The 19,846-nt window shown below is 27.3% G+C and overlaps 6 protein-coding genes across 14 annotated transcripts; 3 read left to right on the top strand and 3 right to left on the bottom strand.

Moving 5' to 3' along the window:
• Nucleotides 1-236: 236 nt before the first annotated feature.
• LOC122577649 (uncharacterized protein YFR016C-like) lies at nucleotides 237-3,357 on the bottom strand. Of its 5 annotated transcripts, none has more exons than XR_006320400.1 (7): nucleotides 3,219-3,357; nucleotides 2,858-3,139; nucleotides 1,997-2,428; nucleotides 1,174-1,881; nucleotides 857-1,109; nucleotides 562-799; nucleotides 237-460 (listed from the first exon to the last, which is right to left on the bottom strand). XR_006320400.1 is itself a non-coding variant. In XM_043749089.1 (7 exons), exons 3-7 carry the CDS (start codon nucleotides 2,411-2,413, stop codon nucleotides 675-677), a joined length of 1,434 nt encoding a protein of 477 aa, XP_043605024.1. In that variant the 5' UTR covers nucleotides 2,414-2,428; nucleotides 2,858-3,139; nucleotides 3,219-3,357; the 3' UTR covers nucleotides 237-674. The 5 variants fall into 5 exon arrangements, 4 of the variants coding, with proteins under 4 accessions (XP_043605024.1, XP_043605020.1, XP_043605021.1 ...); XM_043749089.1 differs by having other exon boundaries at nucleotides 237-799; nucleotides 1,174-1,445; nucleotides 1,515-1,881; XM_043749085.1 differs by having other exon boundaries at nucleotides 237-799.
• Nucleotides 3,146-5,527, top strand: LOC122577653 (CWF19-like protein 2). Its single transcript, XM_043749093.1, has 8 exons — nucleotides 3,146-3,694; nucleotides 3,776-3,893; nucleotides 3,953-4,092; nucleotides 4,164-4,229; nucleotides 4,295-4,600; nucleotides 4,671-4,826; nucleotides 4,896-5,078; nucleotides 5,157-5,527. Exons 1-8 carry the CDS (start codon nucleotides 3,536-3,538, stop codon nucleotides 5,295-5,297), a joined length of 1,269 nt encoding a protein of 422 aa, XP_043605028.1. The 5' UTR covers nucleotides 3,146-3,535; the 3' UTR covers nucleotides 5,298-5,527.
• On the bottom strand, nucleotides 5,469-7,321 carry LOC122577652 (protein arginine methyltransferase NDUFAF7, mitochondrial). Its single transcript, XM_043749092.1, has 5 exons — nucleotides 6,811-7,321; nucleotides 6,608-6,715; nucleotides 6,260-6,541; nucleotides 6,074-6,187; nucleotides 5,469-5,993 (listed from the first exon to the last, which is right to left on the bottom strand). Exons 1-5 carry the CDS (start codon nucleotides 7,120-7,122, stop codon nucleotides 5,505-5,507), a joined length of 1,305 nt encoding a protein of 434 aa, XP_043605027.1. The 5' UTR covers nucleotides 7,123-7,321; the 3' UTR covers nucleotides 5,469-5,504.
• A 105-nt stretch (nucleotides 7,322-7,426) lies between these two features.
• Nucleotides 7,427-14,073, top strand: LOC122577645 (C2 domain-containing protein 3). Of its 2 annotated transcripts, none has more exons than XM_043749077.1 (12): nucleotides 7,427-7,805; nucleotides 8,034-8,926; nucleotides 9,001-9,102; nucleotides 9,172-9,300; nucleotides 9,387-9,659; nucleotides 9,726-9,988; nucleotides 10,062-10,211; nucleotides 10,294-10,476; nucleotides 10,539-11,471; nucleotides 11,538-11,729; nucleotides 11,815-12,098; nucleotides 12,180-14,073. In XM_043749077.1, the coding sequence occupies exons 1-12, from the start codon at nucleotides 7,639-7,641 to the stop codon at nucleotides 13,564-13,566; spliced, it is 4,956 nt and encodes a 1,651-aa protein (XP_043605012.1). In that variant the 5' UTR covers nucleotides 7,427-7,638; the 3' UTR covers nucleotides 13,567-14,073. The 2 variants fall into 2 exon arrangements, with proteins under 2 accessions (XP_043605012.1, XP_043605014.1); XM_043749079.1 differs by lacking the exon at nucleotides 7,427-7,805 and having other exon boundaries at nucleotides 8,032-8,160; nucleotides 8,244-8,926; nucleotides 12,180-14,072.
• LOC122577656 lies at nucleotides 13,368-15,536 on the bottom strand. Its single transcript, XM_043749095.1, has 6 exons — nucleotides 15,392-15,536; nucleotides 15,062-15,243; nucleotides 14,769-14,962; nucleotides 14,434-14,686; nucleotides 14,160-14,355; nucleotides 13,368-13,504 (listed from the first exon to the last, which is right to left on the bottom strand). Exons 1-5 carry the CDS (start codon nucleotides 15,525-15,527, stop codon nucleotides 14,227-14,229), a joined length of 894 nt encoding a protein of 297 aa, XP_043605030.1. The 5' UTR covers nucleotides 15,528-15,536; the 3' UTR covers nucleotides 13,368-13,504; nucleotides 14,160-14,226.
• Nucleotides 15,537-16,098: 562 nt separating this feature from the next.
• On the top strand, nucleotides 16,099-19,846 carry LOC122577743 (general transcription factor IIH subunit 1). 4 transcript variants are annotated; one of them, XM_043749270.1, is made up of 8 exons: nucleotides 16,099-16,435; nucleotides 17,362-17,543; nucleotides 17,831-18,032; nucleotides 18,145-18,301; nucleotides 18,381-18,926; nucleotides 19,004-19,331; nucleotides 19,402-19,577; nucleotides 19,656-19,846. In XM_043749270.1, exons 2-8 carry the CDS (start codon nucleotides 17,390-17,392, stop codon nucleotides 19,776-19,778), a joined length of 1,686 nt encoding a protein of 561 aa, XP_043605205.1. In that variant the 5' UTR covers nucleotides 16,099-16,435; nucleotides 17,362-17,389; the 3' UTR covers nucleotides 19,779-19,846. The 4 variants fall into 4 exon arrangements, with proteins under 4 accessions (XP_043605205.1, XP_043605203.1, XP_043605204.1 ...); XM_043749268.1 differs by having other exon boundaries at nucleotides 16,101-16,435; nucleotides 17,341-17,543; XM_043749269.1 differs by having other exon boundaries at nucleotides 16,417-16,554; nucleotides 17,341-17,543.

Raw genomic sequence — 19,846 nt, 5'->3', positions numbered from 1 at the left:
GAAAATTAATTAAACATATCCAAAAGACATAAATCAATTTGAGATATACAAATCTTTTACATTCTAAGATTAAAGGCAGATCTGTTATAAAATCTTTTACATCATAATAAATAATTCTTATAATAATCTTTATGTAAGTGTTTTTTTACTGCAATATCTCAATCTCGTAATCTCAATATATCTTTTGATATGAAATTCATTGATTACCAGCTTTTTCTGAATATGTAATATGTATGTGTGTGCACAATTTTTTTTTTTTTTTTTTTAAGAAAATAAATATGACATATATACTTACCACAGAAGGTAAGTAAACAAATAATATTGATGTTTTACAAATTTCTTTAACCCTTTGCCCTACAATTTAAATTCCAACAGCGCGTACCGTAACCATCGGCAGGGTCGGTCAGACGTCGAGCCCTTTCACGATCTGTCCGAGCGTTCGAAGTTGTGCAAGGTACAACTAATTTTATGTTACAAGATATTTGATAAATAATTACTACCAATTGATCATTGAACAAGATTTTTAAGGATATCTTTCTAATATTTTTCAAGAAAATATACCTGCACGTCCGAATGCGGCCAAGAAAAAGAAATGTTTGTTGCATGTAGCACGAAGGACGTACCACGAGTCTAACTCGACGTCGTAGGTTAAAGGGTTAAAAGTTCATAATACTTCATTCTGAATCACTGTCAACAACAGTTAAAACTCTTTTAAATGTACTGCGTGCTTCACGATGTTTTGTAGGCGTTTCTAGTATTTTTGTTGATTCCTTATTTCTCTGAGCACGTGTAACACGTCCTGAAATTTGTTATTATTAAGATATTTATTTCTTATAGGTTTTATAATGTAACAAACCTTCTGAAATAATATTGCTAGTATTTAACTCAGCAACATCCTTAAGGCTTTCATTTTTTTCTTTGGCTTTTTTACATTTTTCTACGGTTGGTCTGCCATTAATTCCATTTTTTGCTAATAACTCTCTAAGACACCTTACTTTAGCAGCATTTGATTTACAACTAGCCCAAAGATCATTATAAGATTTTACATGTATTCCAGCAAGTCTAATATATTTTTTTAACAATTGTATTTTTCTGTTATCTTCAGGTTTCTAGAAGAACATAAAAACATAATTTTGAAAACAAAATATGATGCAGAAATATTATTAAACTTACTTTGGTTTTACTTTTTTCACTTTGAGAATCATCTTCACTATCACTTTCATTTTCACTTTTGCTTTTCACAGATTTTCTATCAGATGTATTCTCTTCCGACTTTAGATCCTCTGTTATATTAGAATTTTCATCTTCACCATCCACATTTTCAATGGGATTCTTAACTTTCTTTCTCGCTCTACCTCCCCCCTTTTTTGATTCTGTGGTTGATTTTGTAAATTTTTTATTTGCTCCTGCTTTCTTGAGTTTCTTCTTAGTTTTTGGACTATAATCTTCATCGGAAATATCATCATTATTTTCTTCAGAGTCAGTATTTTTTGTTTTGCTGAAAGAAGTCCTACCTCTTTTTTTCTCTTTCTTTCCAGTTTGTTTAGGTTTAATTTCAAACGTCTCTTGTGAATCTGATTTATCTGCTTCAGAAGAACTAACATCAAGTTCTGAATCATTAGGTTTTGCTTTTACAATTATGGTTTTTGGCTTAAGTTGTTTATCTTTCCCACTTTCACTTTCAGAAGAACTTGAAGATTCTTTATCACTAGCACACTCTACAGAAAGTTCCAAACCTTCCACTACTTCAGAATCTTCAATTTGGAATTTTTTATTTTTCTTTTTTGATTTAACATTATCTTCTTCTTCTACTTCTGTCTTTTCTTCTATTGTTGCATTATTTGTATTAAAATTTGATACAGTATCTAAGTGAATGTTTCCCTGCCCCAAAAAAATAAATGCAAACTATTAAAAAATGTAATATTTTGAATATTAATATGTATATCGTTTAGCATTGCTTGTAAACTAAAATTCAAATACATAATTTATACATTACCTGTTGCTTTACATCTGTTAAAATATTAGACTCATTTTCTTTTTTATTTGCAATATCACTAGTAATCGATATTTCATTATTTTTAATATCAGATACTCCAACATGTGATTCTTTTGCAGATTCATCTTTATTTTCCTCCGAAACTAAGTTAATTTTGTCCTCATCATCAATATCTATATTCTTTGAACTTTCTTTTAATTCTTCGGCAGTACCATTTGCTTCTGAAATATTTTGGGATATTTTTTCATCAATAGATGTACATAGTTTCTTAGAAGGTAAATCTAATTTTTCATCCTCTGAGGTTTCTTCGCGTAACCTTTTCTGCCTAAGTTCAGTTGTATTTACAGGATTATCAGAAATTTTTGAAGGTGGTATTTCATCCTGTGTTTCTTTGTCACTTTGGTCAGATTCAATCATTATTTATAAATTTATCTAAAATGAAAGTTTTGTATATACATATAAATTGAATCAGAGTAGAAAATATAAAAATGATAGAAATTAGAGAACATTATTTCTTTATAACAAATAAATTTAAAATTTACTTTATTTGATAACAAGGTTTGGTGGCAGTTGATTTAATTACATGAAAGTTTGTTTAAATAATTGTTTTCGTTTAAAACCTCCTTACTTATAATTTGTTTTGTTTCGATATTACCAAACATTTAACGACATTATTAAGTATGTGTAGACGATAAAACATAAATAATTGTAAATAATTGTTAATAGATTAGTATCAAAAAATCATAAAGTATTAACAACTTTTTCTATAGAACCTTTTAACGTAAAATATTTTACGTTCTAACACGTCAATGTCAAAACAGGAAGAGTAACTGAACTAACAATAAATAGTACTTAACTTACAATGTCAAAATAACCAAGATATATTCAATTAATTGTTTTTAAGCGACAACCGTAACGTTTGCGCGGCAAAATCTACGCGGTAACTACGTAGTCGCTATTGATTGGTTAAATTATGTACAATATAGTACTGTAATGCTTTCGCATGAACTTGGCTTTATGTTTAACAATATCGATGTGTAAATTAGGAGCGAAATTTGAAATCGCCCAATCACGAAATAAAAACGACATCTATATTTTGTGCAGCGTATGGACGTCATAAGTTCGTGATCCAATGAATCGAGCCTGAAAAGATAAATAAAACTACGTGATTAAATTCTTAGTTGATTCACAACTTTCCTTTTTTTCTATCCTTTTTTCGTACATTAACCTCTTAAGCGAAAAGACTAGATTTATCGTGTAAATTTATATTCAAAACGTTCCTAAAAATCATAATTCATTAGCGACTATCAACCAATAGCTGAAACTGCTGTGTACTATGTGATTAGTTTTGTTTACTTCTACCAGAGAGGAAAGTCACTGCCTCTAGCTTTTACTCAACTTAACAATACGATATACGATATACATAGAGTTAGTCGTGCTTTATGGTATGCTGATCTGTAAACTGTCAATTCTGCACAACAAATATTAAGGTTAGTTGTGATGACACACACTTGACATAAACGTTTTCGAAGCTTTAACATGTTGAGTTCGTCACATACTCATGTCGGCCGTCGTGCAAAACGAATATCTAATAGTGATGGAAATAATACGGAATCTGGAGAAACTAAACCTCTGACAGAAGCAGAAATGAATAAGCTAGGGGCAAAAATTGTTAAAGCTGAAATAATGGGCAATACTGTATGTATACTTATTAACGTTTTACGCCACATATACGAAATGTGCCAAGAAATTGTAAAAATTCATGATATTTTTTTTTAGAAACTTGCTGATGAATTAAAAATTCAGTTAAAAAATGCTAGAGATATCGCAAAAAATGTTCAAATATGCAGTACAGAAGAAGTCCAAAATGTAATTCTTACACAAACTGATTCAAAAGGTATGTATTACGTGTATAAAATTGTACATTTGAAATAAATAACAAATAACATGTAATAGGTATTACAAGACCATTGGAATCCAGAGTTCAAACTATAAAATCTTCACAAAATAGTAAACGGAAAAATGTAGAAACACATGTTTCTGGCAAAAAAGTGAGACATTACTTTGACGATGATAAATATTCATTAGAAAATTTGGTATGTTTACTAAAATGTAACTTTTATAGTCAATAATATTAAATCTCAATAACATCATCAATGTGTTTCAGTTCCATAAAGAAAAAGGAAGATCTACAAATGAAGATGATGCAGCATTTGTTAAGATTGCTTCTAAGGTATGTCATACAAAATCTATTTTAAAAGATATTATGGAATACATGATGTGTAAAATAACTTATAGAATGGAGATATGGATGAGATGTTTGAGGAACACATTACACATATTAAATCAGATGCTGAACAAAATGAGAGAGATCGTTCACATGCTATTAAGGAACATAAACGTTTATCAAAAAGTTTGGATAATTGTTATTGGTGTATTGATTCAAAATATATGTTAAAACACATGATCATTACAATGGATTCTGATATTTGTTTAAGTCTACCTCACTATACCTCTTTGACTTCCGGGCATTGTATAATAACACCTATACACCATATTGCTTGTCAATTACAATTAGATGAAAATATTTGGGAAAAGCTGAAGGTAAAATATATTTTCTGAATATTATTGTTCAATAATATGCCTTTTTTCCTTACAAGTATTTTATTTTCAGATGTTTAAAGAAGCTTTATATAAAATGTTCATGGATCAAAATTTGTATCCAGTGTTCTATGAAATTTACAAGAGTCGTCACAAATTTGCACATATGCAATTGGAATGTGTTCCACTGAAGAAAAGAATCGGTGAATTAACTCCAATATACTTTAAGGTAAATATATACGTAGACAATTTAATACATTTGAATGGTATCAAGCTTTATATTTGATGTTTTTGGTAGAAAGCCTTATTAGAATGTGAAACTGAATGGTCAATGAATAAAAAAGTAATCAATCTTGAAAATAAAGATGTGCGTAAAGCTATTCCAAATGGTCTATCATATTTTATGGTAGAATTTGAAAGAAATAAAGGATATGCTCATGTTATTGAGGACGAGCATATGTTTCCGACAAATTTTGCACAGGTAATTTTGTTTTAAGAAAAGTATGAGTGAATGGTTATTTCGCAAAAATGTTAATTTCAAACATTCTATTTACTGCAGGAAATTATAGGTGGGATGTTGGATCTAAATCGGGACATATGGAGAAAACCAAAAAAAGAACATTTTGATCAACAACGTGAGAAAGTATTAAAATTTTCAGAGATATGGAAAAAGTATGAATCTGAAATTAAAAAATCATAATTAGGCATGAATCCTTATTTATGAACGTAATTTTTGCAAATAATTGCTAATAAATTATTGCAATACATAATTTTTTTTACAAAAATTTTAATATAGATGAATAAAGCTTTATCTACATTATTCATTTATTGTACAAATACATGCAAGAAGTTTCTATATATTATAAAAATGTTCGATATATATAACATTTTATTGCAATCTTCATGTTTAATAAAAACCTGCTACTGGTACTTTTTCGAAATATTCTTTTAAAACAGACGGAAATAGTGATAAAACTTTAAAACGTGTTCCCATTTTATCTTCATCCATTATCATATGATATCCCGTTTGTAATGACTTCCTTCCTTCTTCTGAAGTATTTTGTAAGAGCATTTGCAATCTTAAATCAATTCCAAGGTTTTGTAGAAAGTTTGATTGAGTTACTGGTCCAAAAGTTATTAACCTATCATCTTTCTCTGCAATTTTTTTAATAGCTGCAAAATCAACATCTGCTGTTAAATCTGCAGCTCCTGGGTGTAATAGTGGATCATGTATTTTATGTTGAGAAAATCCACGAAAAGTATCAGTTTTATCACCATTATGGCCATAATCACAAATTAAAGCAAATCCACCACATTCCCATAAAAAGTTTGCTATATAATCCACTATTACTAAACTTTCTGGACTAATTTCAACATGCTCTCTCTTTTCATCATTCTGAAAGATATTCACAAAATGTATTTAATCTGTAATTTTGTATTTTATTTTATTTTAGAATAAAATACAAGTAGTATTACTGATATATAAAAGGTAGCAGGTGTTGGAGCATTTGATAACACATAACAAAATTTCTCTTCATTACTTCCTTGAATTATGTCTACTAAAACTTCACACCAGCCTCTATCAGTTTTCTAAATGTAAAATTATTATATGTATATAAAGTATTATATATAAATTGTACATATTAAGTATAGTTAATATACCTGAAATTTATGAATTGGTAATGCATCAAAAAATTCATGCGCTAAAAATATACTAAAATTTTTAGGCACATCCTTAATAGAATTGTACCAATATATTTTTATCTCATCTTCTGTAATACCTTCTCTATAGTAATTGATAGGGTTACTTTTAGATTCATTAATTTTTGTATCATATTCTGTAATTGTTTTACATAAATTCTTTGCCTGAATCAAGGACAAAGTAGGACTAATTTCAACTAAATGTACTGATATATTATTTAGAGATTTAAATTGTTTATACACCTATACAGTAGAGATATATTTATAAAATAACTATATAATTTTGCACTTTGAATATTAAAGACATACCCTTAATATATCTCTAATTAAAGTTCCTCTACCTGGACCTAATTCAACTATTTGAAAAGGACCCTTAGAAATCTTTTGTGATTCATATTTCATCCAAGTGGCTATCATCTAAAAAATAAATGATTAAAACATGAATAAATACATATTATATATTATAGCAATTTAATCCAAATAAAAGTTTTTCGAGAAGATGACTTACATACTTCTCCAAATAATTGTGTAATTTCTGGTGATGTTGTAAAATCACCCTGTTTTCCAAAAACGTCTTTATTCATGTAGTATCCTACAGTTGGATGAGTTAAAATTTCTTTCATGTAATCATGAATTGTAATAGGTCCACAGGCTAAAATTTTCGAGTATAAATAGTGATAAAGACTTTGTGACTTTTTGTCATTCAAGGTTGAAAAATTATACGGCGAATAAAACAAAAAACGGTTTCGATAATTTAGTAACATTCTTGTATTAAATGGTTTGTAATACTTTATATATTTTCCAAATGTCCGAAAAATAGCCATATTATCGACCCTTTAATCAATGAATTTAAAGCATATATAACAAATTTAAAGGTTATGTTTACGTATCATCATCGATGAGAAAGAAATTATTTATTTATTTTTTTCACTTTAAATTATCAATTTTTTGTACAATTGATTATTTAAACTCAAATACTTATTTATGTACTTTATCTAAATGTTAAACATATAAGTGAAGTTATTCATAGTAACAAGTTATGTATTCTTTGAATAGATGGCAGCAAATATTTTGCCTTTGTTTTTATATATCACTTACAGAGTGAACAGAACAAATTATTTTGTATATTAATTTTGCACTCGATAATTAAAGACATAAAATAAAAGTGTCAGTGTTAATATTTAATTTTTTAGTATATAAAATATCTATAACAAAAAAGTACAAAAATACAAAATATATCTAGAGCGATACTTTTACACGTTTTACTATTAATAACCTAGACTAATGATAAATGTAAATGAATGTACAAAATCAACAATGTATTATATTACGGAAAATAAATGGATACGAAGATGAAATTTAAAAAATCTTTGCCTCCGTTAGTTGAAGGCAAAATTCATGGTTATTTAAAATTTGTCATTGATGAAGTTATTTGGTCAAAGAAAAATTTTGGTGAAATTAGAATATTTTTATCTTGGTGGGGAGAAACTGATAGAACTGAATTTAGGTAAACTGTAATCATAAAATAATTTCTATTCTACTCTCTAAAGTTTTAATATCAATAATTTAAAGAATGGAAAGTGATTTTTAATGATGTTTAATCTGAATTAAAGTACTTGTCTCTTTTTATTGTATATGAATTATCTGCTTCTTCTCTTATATTGTTGATTAAACAATATTTCTCTTTAGTTTTATGTCTTATTGCATATATTTTAAAATATACGTTTTTTTACAGACCAGCAGATATTACAAAAGATATTATAAGATCAGAGGAAGAAACAACTGAGGTTTATGCTATTCGTACAAATATAAATCTCTTTGAAGAATACATTAAGAATTGTGAATCTATAGAATTACTGGTTGTTAGTAAAGAAACTAATATAATTATTGGAACATCACAAATCACAGATTTATTAGAGATCCTTAATTGTAAACCATATTTTAGATATGTACCTATTGTAAGTAATCATGAAAATAAAATAGGAGAAATTCATGTTTCTATGAAGTTAGAATATATGACAAAAGCTTTTAGTATGCAATTAAAAACACATAAATGTGGAAAAGAGCAAGGTCCTGATAATACCTTAGTTTCAACTAGTAATAATTTTAAGAATCAGGATTATTTGATATCTGATAAGTGTACAGCTAACAAAAAAATAAAACCCGAAGAAAATGATACTTACAAATCTATTTTAAAATTGAAAAGGACGGAATTTCAAGAATCTGTAAATAAACTTAGTAATGAAGTAGCAGATAAACTTGTTGCTCAGATTGTTACAAGAGCTCAAAGGCTCAGAGGAGATTTATTTAAAGAAACATATGATGAAGATGAATTTAGTTTTAGTGATAATTCCATAAATAATGGATTTCAAACTCATGTTTTTGCTAAAAATAAAGAAAAATTATATGAATGCGTTTTGTGCAAAGATATGATGTCATCTATTGAATGTAAAACATGTACATTGAAATCAACAGCTTTGCATCCAAGTTTGACAGATCTTGCATCTAGTAGTTTAAAAACATTTAGATATGATAATAAGAGTACAACAAATAATACATCTTCTTCAAGAATGAATTCCTTAATAGAAGATGCACTTTCAGAAAAAAGATTGTGTATTGATTCAAAAGGTTTATTAAGCTTTTAATAAAAATATTAGTCTCTTGAATTTTACTGTACTAATGAAAATTATGTTCTATTTTAGATGCTGAACTACTTGATTTTGCTACTTATATCCGAATTAATGTAGACTCATTTACTTTAAGTCCTGCTGGTTATAGACGTGTAAAATCATCTTCATTATCACGTATGTAAATTTATAGAATTCATAAATATCTAACATCTTTTTATGAACTAAATACATATTTTTTTACAGATAATGATAACATTTTTTCATCTGCAACATATTTTGTTCAGTATGATATGATATTCGATCATATGAAAGAAAATGACAAAAAGGAAAGTAAACCTGTAAGAATATGTTCTAAAAAACAAACAAATCACGGTACATTTATAGTATTAACATATGGAATATTTGTAATATATTTTATTATATATGTATGTTTAAAATTAATTAATATATTTTTACAGTGGTTTATTTTAATCACACCAATATATATAGAATATCAAAACTAAAATACTATACAGCATTGCAAATAAAATTTAAAATATTTGTTCGTCATATCAATAAAAGATCATTAATTGAATTAGGCAATGCTACTATTAATCTTAATGAAATTATAAAAAATAAAAATTGGAAATTCGCACAACATCTAATTATACTTAATAAAGAAATAAAAACAGGAGAATTAAATGTAATTATAGAATTAGATTCAGATTCTAATCGTTATGAAAGACACATTAGTAAGTATATATAAAGTAGAAAACGAATGTTTATATCTAAGATTTAAATATACTATATCTTTTTAGGTAGTATGTCTGTTAAAGAAAACATTCCTATTTTGGATACATCAGAATCACTTAGTGAAGCTAAAAATAAAGGGAGCAAGAATATTACAAAAAATCAGTCTACAACAGACAATGAAGTACCAACAATTTCAGATGGAGTAGTAAATTTTCCAATTACTGATAGTAATTCAGTTATTACAAAGTGTGTATCACAATCCACAACAGAAAGCATAGATGATAAAAAAACGGATATAAAATATGACAAAAATAGAATACAAGATAAGGTACAAAAATATGAATTGTACTAAAAATGTGTATCAAATAATTATTTTTAGTGATGAAATGATTACTGTGTAGGTTTTACTTCACGGTTTAATATATGTAGTGGAAGGGAAAGAACTATCAGAATTAAATACTTATTTAATATGCAGAGCATTTTGGAGAGAGGATAAGACTAAAAGTCAAGTCTGTAACAATACAAAAAATCCATTTTACCAATTTTGTCAAGTAAATATTTCTGCCTATTCAGTATTTATATCTCTCATGTATATATGTGTGTGTATGTATATATATAAATTTTACATTTCAGTTAGTACCCCTTATTTATGACAGTGATTTATTAAAACGTATTAAAGACAATTACATAATCATTGAAGTTTATTCAAGAAATAATAATATAGATAATCTATTAGGATTAACAAAATTATCTGTACATCAGTTATATGTTGCGTACAGAGATCCACGAGTATTACCATATTTATTATTATCTAAGGTATGTCATTTTAGATTAGTATAACTTAATTATTTCATTCTTTACATAAATTATCATTTTAGTATCCTGTGGTGAGTGTGGATGGCTGGGTACCAATTATAGATCCTGTAACTGGTCAATCTTCTGGTCAGTTGTTTGCATTGGTAGCTCTTGGAACTGCTGAACAAATTACGTTATTAAAGACGTCAAGAAACTTGCAAACTATGAGTGCTACGTCACAAATATTGCATTTAGACAAATTTTCTGATTTTACAAATTATTTACAAAATACTCCTCGCGTACATGCTTCCATTAAAGATGAAAGAGAGTTGTATTTTTCAAATTCGAAAACTCAAGAATGTCAAACAGATATCTCAACTGTTAAAGAGTTCAAATTTAATGGAAAATCACAAGAAAAAACTTCAAATTTAGGACATCCTATTCTACAAAATACAGTTGATCATTTAACGCAAGTTTTAAATGTTAATAAGATTAAAATAGATCAAGCAATACAGACTGAGATAAATTTTGAAGAAAACCAACAATCGAATACAGGACAGATATGTTCAAACGAATTGAACTTTAACAACAGTTCCGATGATAGTGATAATAATAGTGTTAAACACAATCTTTATTTACCAACAGAAACATACAGAAGTGTTGGAGTTGGTGCTGAGTACAATGAAGAAACTGATCAACATCCAGAAAGTAACCACAGTAATACAACATTTGAATCATCAACTATAAATCATGTAGAGAATGAATCAACAAATTCTACGTATAATCAAACAATGTTTAGAGCTATTGTGGAGATTGAGTGTGCATTACATTTGCCAAAAGTAGAAAAAATTAATGAAACTGTTGAACCAAGTACATACGTATCATTTCAGGCCATTAAATCTGATCATACAAAAGCTTCAAATTCGTATATGGTTACTAATATGTTTCCACATAGTTGCAATCCGAAATGGAATTGGAAATGTGATACAGCATTACCGACAGAACTGCTTTTACATGTATGTAATTTTCTTAATTTATTTATAAAAAATCTTTTAAATAATTTTAAACGTACCTTTTTTTAGGATAAAAAGAGATTGATTTTAAAAATTTGGCGAATATTAGATACAGATAATAGTATGGAAATAAACTTAGAGAAAGATATTGTTATCGGATTCTCTGCTATTGATCTTTCAGTTTTGATTAGTGGCTTTCCGACAGTATCTGGTTGGTTTCATATAATGGACTTTACTGGAAAATGCAATGGACAAATTAAAGTATTATTTATTATTATATATACATGTATATGTTATTATATTTGTTTTTACTTATTGTTTATTTACTGTACTATTTATATTTTAGATACGTATAACACCACTAGCTAATTTATCATTATTTGGAAAACCTATGACATTGTTAAGTGCAACCCGACCATCAATATGTTCTATGTCACAATTAAATTGGGTTCCATTACATATGTATGAAACACATTCTCATGATATAGAACAAACTAAAACTAGTAATATCTCATCAACAGTTACACAGGAAGAAGAGAAATCAGAACATAGTGAAAATCAATTAAATGATCCTATTACTCCCATTGATTTTGAAGATGTATCTATGTCATTTTTATCCTTATCCTTAAAGTAAGTAAATTTTATTGCATTTCAATAATTTACAATGAAATTATCATACAGTTATAAACGTGGTGTTCGTATTTCTTATAGACAAAAATTAACAGAATTAGATGAGATAACAAAACGCCTAGAATCACGATTACGTGATGTCACAAATACGGCTTTTGAAGATGATTTAGAAAATGAATTTGAATTAAATGAACAAAGTAGCGATAATGAAAATAATGATTGTAAAATTATCACTCCAATACTATCTACTGCTACAAGAGATTACAATAGCAGAATATGCCACAATACAAGTACTACAGAAAATGAGAACCAAAATACATCAAATGAAACGAGTATTCAAAATTTGTTGTCTCAAACTTATATTAGTTACAACAATGCAGTTAGTTGTGAAATAATGAAATCTGATTCTTCTAAAATATTGAATTCTTATAGTAAACGAAATTTATCAAATGACAATTCCGAAATACAACAAAGTGAACATTTAGTGCAAAATAGTAGACCATTGGACAATACTTTCACTGATTACCCAGAACGAGGAGCAAAAGCACATATAAATTATTTACTTGATAAACTATCTCTGCAGTTTCCTACACAAACCTGTTTAACTAGGACTATACCAATGGAAAAAGATATTACTAATGTATTAACACATTTACCAAGTAGTAATAATTTACAAGACAGTAATAAATATAACCAAGAACACAAAACATCTATATTATGTAATCAGATGGATGACATACGTAAGTTAACTATCCAAAACTCAGAAAATCCTATAAATAATTGTACAACTAAGACAGAGGTTGATACATATGATAAAAATTCATCTGAGACATCTATGTACTCACAAACTGCTAATAAAGTATCGAAAGTAATTCGTGAAGAATTAATTGCTGAGGAAAATAGCAATACATCTAAATGTGATGAATTAACAACGTATCTTGTAACTTCAAATATTCGTCATATGGATTTAAATAACATTTGTAATCCTCTTTTATATCAGCATTTAGTACCTGATTTACATTACTCACATACACCATTAGAAGAAGAAACTATCAAACAATTAGATAATCGATATAGTAAAGTGTTTAATAAGTCAATAAGTAATAAATTAAATAGAATACATAGTTCGGTGGAAACTAATTTATCTCTAGCAAATGCTGAACGTTTTAAAACGATACCATCTGGAGTATCAGAAAATATTGATAATAGTATTGATTTAACTGTTCTCCATAATACTAATTACAATGACTTATTGGCAAGTAATAGTACAGAATCGACTACAACTATATCAGTTAACAATTCAATAATAAAATCAATTGATTCAGAAGTAATTGAAAATGGCGACTCTGTATCTTCTGAAACATCTCTTCTTGTGCTTTCAAGGCAAGCGCCTGATGGTGGTAACCCTATAGAAGATAATAAAAAACCATTAATTACACAACAAGAAGATGAAATTCTCCACTCATAATCAAGTATACTTATAACTAATATGTAATAAATTTATTACACACACATCTATAATCATAATCATAATTTACACTTATAAATATATATCTTGACTACGTTACACATATTTTTCTTATCGCAGTACATATACAGTAAATATTGGGTTGACAACTAAGTGAACTTAATTGCCAACCCAATAGATATAAAAATAGAATCCTATCGCTTTACAGTATGTATGTAATTTCAAATTAATAATTAATGATTTCTATAATTAGTTTATAATATTTGACGTTTAAAATATCTTGTTCAGATACATTAATATAAAGATAATGCAGAACACTAATCTTTTTATTAAAAAAAAGTGATATTTATATAAAATTATTATCACACATACATAATAATAACATCACTATGGAAATACATTATAAAGAATCCATTATTAATTAAATCAATAATATTATTCAGAATATGTTTTTAATGTGTTTTTATATAAATACATAATTTAACTATTTTTCATATACTTTTTTCGTGTACAAAAATAAATATAAAATTCTTTAATAAATAATTATTTGTTCATAGAACATAACAGAAGTAGATATTAAAATTACACCTCACCTGTTTTGTAAAATTTTTAAGATAGAAAATTTTATATTAATACAAACTACATAGAGTATAAATCAAATTATTCATTGAAGTAAGTAGAAAGATAAGCTTCTTTGCGTATCCATTGTACAGCTCTTCTAGGATGCATCAACCATATTTTTGCAGTTGTGGTTTCATGTTGATGCATAATTGAACAATCTCGTATTTTCTAAAATAAATAGAAAAATGAATAAATAATTAAATGTGTATACACTCTCACATGTACATAATTAAAATAAAATCTTACATAAAATTGTTCTAATTCTCTTTGTTTAAACTTTGTTTCCTTCTCATATTCTTTAAGCATACATGGCCTACATAAAAATATTTCATTTTTTAAATGCCAATAATCACCAAGTGGTTTTGTCCCACATATCTTGCAAATATCTGTGTTTCGATTACAACATTTAAGATTCACTCCAAGATTCATTTTTACACTACCACCAAAACTGTGTTTTAATGTAGGACCTTTTCTTTTAATAGTAACATACATTCCTGGGCTATATACATATTGTACATTAAATGTTAATTTAAACATGATAAGTGATTATAACAACTGTTCCACTTATACTACTATTATACCCTGGAGTTGTATTGTCGACAAAAGTCTGTCTTTTGCTGCTAGAATCAAATGGATACTTTGATTTATGTATTAGTTTAGGAAATGTTGAAGTATTGTAATCTAATGGCGATGGATAAATATCTTTCACTTCAACTTTTTTACCAAATCTAGCAATGCCACTGTAACCTTTCTTACTAATACTATGAGAACAAGGCTGAAACAAAATATGTAATATAAAATTATATTATACTTATTTCAAATATTCCAAATCTGTAATTAATTAATATTGTATATTCTAAACGACTGATTAAACCTTAGTTATAATTGCTTTAAATGATTTTAAAGCATTATATGAATTAGGTGTTACACTTGGATGATCTTCTAATGTATAGTATCTCATAAAAGGAGTTATATTTTTTTTTGTCGTATCGCGGGGACATCCTGATCCGAAACATATCTTTTGTCGCTCTTGTTTTTGTATGACGTATTTAAATCCTATTTATAAATAGCACTTTTTTAGCATAATTATTATATTATTAGCAGCTACATTATGTTAGAGAGAGAGAGAGAGAGAGAGAGGGAGAGAGAGAGAATATGCTTTTAATTATAAGAAAAATATAATACTAATAAAATACATTTATACCTTCCTGACTAACTGTCATTATCACGAAAATATAGAATGTATTTAGTACGAATGTTATAAATTTCAAATTTATATTAGGAAAATCAATGATTACAGCAGTAACATATATGACATACTTATTGGCAAAAAATTCCATGTCAAATATCCCTAACATTGTGATATTATTTTTTATTGTTTTCAACTTGAATTTGTCTAGTATTTTATATAAAACTTTGTGTTTTTATTAGTATATTATTTTGAAATTGCAATGAAATTAGTTTCAAAATAAATACATAAAATTATACGTTATCAATAAACTACATTTACATAGCACATTAATTCAGATTGTACGTATATAAATATATTATAGATGCAAATGACTTTATATTTACAAATCACGCGAATAAGAAGCAGCCAATCAGTGCACTGTAATTTATATTCTGCTCAATTCTATGAAATTAAAATAGAGGGCATCTTTTTTGCGTATATTTTTATTACGATGCATAAAAAGTTATTTCTTCATATGAAATCGTCATCAATATTTGGTATCTTTACTTGTTTCATTTAATAAAAATTTCTAATTTGTATATTGCTATATCATTTATTTATAAATACGTAGGATTTGTGTTATAATTATCAAAATCAGGTATATTTCAGCGCCCTCATGTAACTACGCATGCTTATATTATATTCTACAGATATAACTTACGCTGTTTGAGTCAAATTCATAACTTTCGTGAAAGAAAATATCATTATTTGCCACTTGGATCTGTATTAATTATTTCGATTCAGAATATATGAATATAGTGCATAGTTACAGGCGATATGTTTATTCAGATAAGAAAGAAATAAGAAAGGAATGTTTTAACAACAGGAAGCGTTACAGAAGTTTAGTCGAACAACAGAGTGCGGTAGTCTTAGCAGGTCGATGGTGCTATTCGTACCGACGATTCGTTTGCAGCCGTCTTTGCTTCGCGATGCGTCCACTGATGTGTGTTTCTGCACATGGCCGTGCCGCCCAACGGGCTTCTGCAGTGTTCCACGATTTTTCGCACTTTAACACCGGTAAATGGACTTATTATAGTTAAATTTCCTATTCTAACGATTAAAAAACACGCGTTCTGTGCCTTGAACTATACAAAAAGCGTTTTTCGTGTTGATAGCCATAATTAATGAATCAAAAAGTGAGTCATGGGTAATATCGCATCAGTGTTTAGTTCACGATGTAGAGTTAGCATTTTTCCTCGATTTTCAAAGATCTCATTGTTTATAATATTACAATCGATTTTGCATAACTTTATGTTATAAGATATTATTAACGAATTTTTTTTTTAAGTCATTATGTTGTAATGTAACATTCAAGGACGCACAGCGACGAATAAATCGTAATTCCTAAATATTAATACATCTTATCTAAAATTGTATAATTCAAATATGTTACATTATTTTATACGGAAATTGTAAAGATAAATACAATTATAGTTATTTAGAACGTTGAGAAGTTTACAATACATTTATATTGTTTACTAATCGAAGATCATACGAAGTTCACAAAACTTTTTAAAGTAATAATTTTTTCATAAATATATAAATTTTCATTAAGTGCAATAACATTTAAATTAAATTTTCTTTTCAAATAGTTATGCACCATGTATATTTGTTTCCTTCAGTATTTTATAGAATTGTTATGATTTCAAATATTAAGTATTTGGGTATTTCTTAAAAATTAATCATTTTGTAAAAACTAATTTTTTATATTATGATATGATACTATGATAAAGATTTAATTGGCATGAAAATTTATGAACATAAAATTCAAATATAAAACAAGATTCTTTATTTTTATGTATTTATTTATATAGGAGACTTATATATCAGGATATACTTGTCCTAATAATATTACATATAGTTATATATTCATAGTCCCTTCTTGTAAACATAACATACTTATTTTTAAATATATTTTTTAGGATTGTATTTATCATTTTTAGAAGAATTATATTATATATTACATCCACCATGACTACATCATCGGAAGATGTTCTAATGCAAGTAGGACAAGTTCGTTATAAAAAAGGAGATGGCACTTTATATGTCATGAATGAAAGAATAGCCTGGATGCTTGATAACAGAGACACTGTATCAGTCAGCCACAAATATGCTGACATTAAGTGTAAGAACATTCGTGTAAAGATCAAAATAATGTTCAATAAAAAGATTATTAAAGAAAACTCGCTTTACTATAACTTTACTACATGTTTTGCTTTTGATGTACTAATAATTTAATTATTTATATCTATCTCTTTACGTTAACTTATATTAAATGTATATTTATAGTTTAATCTTTTCTGTTTAATAGAGCAGTAAAATTAGAAAAAAATTGTAGAAGGAAAATTTATATTTACTGATATTAAGTAACTCTTTGAAATTTAATATATTACACTATACCTTTTTTTGTAGTACAAAAGATATCACCAGAAGGAAAATCAAAAATACAATTACAAGTTGTATTACATGATGGTTCATCATCTATATTTCATTTTGTAAACAGAAATGGGCAAGAGGCACAAATTAAAGATCGTGATGATGTAAAAGAATTACTTCAGCAATTATTACCAAAATTTAAAAGAAAAGTAAATAAAGAATTGGAAGAAAAAAATAGGTAAGGTATTTCATATTACAGTGATATTTATATCTATATTATTTATATACTATCATATACTATACTAAAATATATCTATATTATTCATATATTAAAATGTATTATTTAACAGAATGCTTCAAGAAAATCCTGTATTGCTTCAGTTATACAGAGATTTGGTTATTACACAAGTTATTTCATCTGAAGAATTTTGGTCACAACATGCTGCAGAATATACCCAAGCTAAAAAAAGTCAAAGACAAGAAATAGGAGTAAATAGTGCTTTTCTGGTAAGAATTTTTTGCTATTAAAATACAAATCACATACTAGAAGAATAAATTAATGAATAATTCAATACATTATTTATAGGCTGACATAAAACCACAAACTGATGGTTGTAATGGATTGAAATATAATTTAACTGTTGATATTATAGAATGTATATTTAAGACTTATCCAGCAGTAAAAAGAAAACATCAAGAAAATGTGCCTCATAAAATGTCAGAATCCGATTTTTGGACAAAATTCTTTCAGTCACATTATTTTCATCGAGATCGTATCAATGCAGGGACCAAGGATCTTTTTACCGAATGTGCCAAAATAGATGATCAAGAACTTAAAAAAGATATTCAATCGGGTATTGATGATCCATTGGTGGATATAACTTCTTTTGAGGATCAAACTTTAGATGATAATTATGGGAATGGACCTAGTAAATCTGACAAAGTTTCAGGAAATATTGTACATCAAAGTATGATTAAGAGATTTAATCAACATAGTATCATGGTTTTAAAGGCCAGCACTGCCAAGCAATCTACACAATCCATTCAACCACAATTAAATGGATCAACGCCATCAGCAAGTAAAACTACAACACTGTCTAATCAGTTAGATGAACGACCAAAGACTAAAAAAGTAAAATTATAATATGCATTTACATTTTAATATAAAATAATACATCCAATAACAATATGTATATATTTTATTTTCAGCTTAGAATACAAGAAAAATTAATTTATGATGATCTTGATACCACTCATGATGTTAATACAAATAATAGTGCACCATTAAATTTGAATCATATAGACAGGTATTTACATGGTCCAGTGCCAGGATATGGTAATACGGAACCGACGTCTGAAGAACTTCTTATGACATTAAATCAATTAAGAAAGGAAGTAAATGGTTGGCTAGCAGGAAATAGTATACCAAGGCAATTAGCAACATCATTAGTTAGTCCAGCTGCAGCAGTCTCTGCCTTAGGAGAATTAACTCCAGGTGGCTCTTTAATGAAAGGCTTCAGAGAAGAAAGTCTTGGACGTGAGTATATATTATTAATTGTAAATCGAGTTGATTAAAATATGTAATATGTCGTTTATGTCAATTACAGAATTAATACCAAAGGATTTAGAAAAAGAACTACGTAATGTATATGTGTGTACATGTGAACTTCTAAGGCATTTTTGGCGAAGTTTCCCACCTACAACTCCACAGCTTGAAGAAAAAGCTATTAGAATGCACGAAGCATTACATAGATTTCATTCTGCTAAACTTAAACCTTTTGAAGTAAGTTCTATAAATTTTTCACATTCATTGGTTTACGTTATTTCTTTCACAAGAAATGTTGAATGTTTTCTTTTTTAGGATCGTGTTCAACGAGATTTTTCTGCTGTTAGTCAACATTTAACGAGTCATTTAAATCAACTATTAAATACAGCGTATAGAAAATTCGCAGTTTGGCAACAACGTAAGATGCAAATGAGGTAGCCATTGAATAATTTGTCGTACAATTAAAAACAACGTAAATAAAGCAAAGCAATATTGGTCATCCTATA

This window comes from Bombus pyrosoma, linkage group LG2 (assembly GCF_014825855.1).
Source record: "Bombus pyrosoma isolate SC7728 linkage group LG2, ASM1482585v1, whole genome shotgun sequence".
Taxonomy (NCBI): domain Eukaryota; kingdom Metazoa; phylum Arthropoda; class Insecta; order Hymenoptera; family Apidae; genus Bombus; species Bombus pyrosoma.
The sequence above is the reverse complement of the archived record's forward strand: the minus strand, read 5'-3'. Positions and strand labels throughout refer to the sequence as shown.

Coding starts and splice junctions, on each gene's coding strand:
- LOC122577649 (XM_043749085.1), bottom strand. CDS start 2,413: ATGATTGAATCTGACCAAAGTGACAAAGAAACACAGGATGAAATACCA. Junction 1,882..1,996: donor TAACAGATGTAAAGCAACAG/GTAATGTATAAA, acceptor TTTTTGGGGCAG/GGAAACATTCACTTAGATAC. Junction 800..856: donor TAGCAATATTATTTCAGAAG/GTTTGTTACATT, acceptor AACAAATTTCAG/GACGTGTTACACGTGCTCAG.
- LOC122577653 (XM_043749093.1), top strand. CDS start 3,536: ATGTTGAGTTCGTCACATACTCATGTCGGCCGTCGTGCAAAACGAATA. Junction 3,695..3,775: donor CTGAAATAATGGGCAATACT/GTATGTATACTT, acceptor ATTTTTTTTTAG/AAACTTGCTGATGAATTAAA. Junction 4,601..4,670: donor ATATTTGGGAAAAGCTGAAG/GTAAAATATATT, acceptor TTTTATTTTCAG/ATGTTTAAAGAAGCTTTATA.
- LOC122577652 (XM_043749092.1), bottom strand. CDS start 7,122: ATGGCTATTTTTCGGACATTTGGAAAATATATAAAGTATTACAAACCA. Junction 6,716..6,810: donor TTACACAATTATTTGGAGAA/GTATGTAAGTCA, acceptor TTTATTTTTTAG/ATGATAGCCACTTGGATGAA. Junction 6,188..6,259: donor TACCAATTCATAAATTTCAG/GTATATTAACTA, acceptor TTTTACATTTAG/AAAACTGATAGAGGCTGGTG.
- LOC122577645 (XM_043749077.1), top strand. CDS start 7,639: ATGGATACGAAGATGAAATTTAAAAAATCTTTGCCTCCGTTAGTTGAA. Junction 10,477..10,538: donor CATATTTATTATTATCTAAG/GTATGTCATTTT, acceptor TTATCATTTTAG/TATCCTGTGGTGAGTGTGGA. Junction 11,730..11,814: donor AATGCAATGGACAAATTAAA/GTATTATTTATT, acceptor TTTATATTTTAG/ATACGTATAACACCACTAGC.
- LOC122577656 (XM_043749095.1), bottom strand. CDS start 15,527: ATGGAATTTTTTGCCAATAAGTATGTCATATATGTTACTGCTGTAATC. Junction 15,244..15,391: donor AATGACAGTTAGTCAGGAAG/GTATAAATGTAT, acceptor ATTTATAAATAG/GATTTAAATACGTCATACAA. Junction 14,687..14,768: donor GTCGACAATACAACTCCAGG/GTATAATAGTAG, acceptor ATATGTATATAG/CCCAGGAATGTATGTTACTA.
- LOC122577743 (XM_043749270.1), top strand. CDS start 17,390: ATGACTACATCATCGGAAGATGTTCTAATGCAAGTAGGACAAGTTCGT. Junction 18,033..18,144: donor GAATTGGAAGAAAAAAATAG/GTAAGGTATTTC, acceptor ATTATTTAACAG/AATGCTTCAAGAAAATCCTG. Junction 19,578..19,655: donor CTAAACTTAAACCTTTTGAA/GTAAGTTCTATA, acceptor TTTCTTTTTTAG/GATCGTGTTCAACGAGATTT.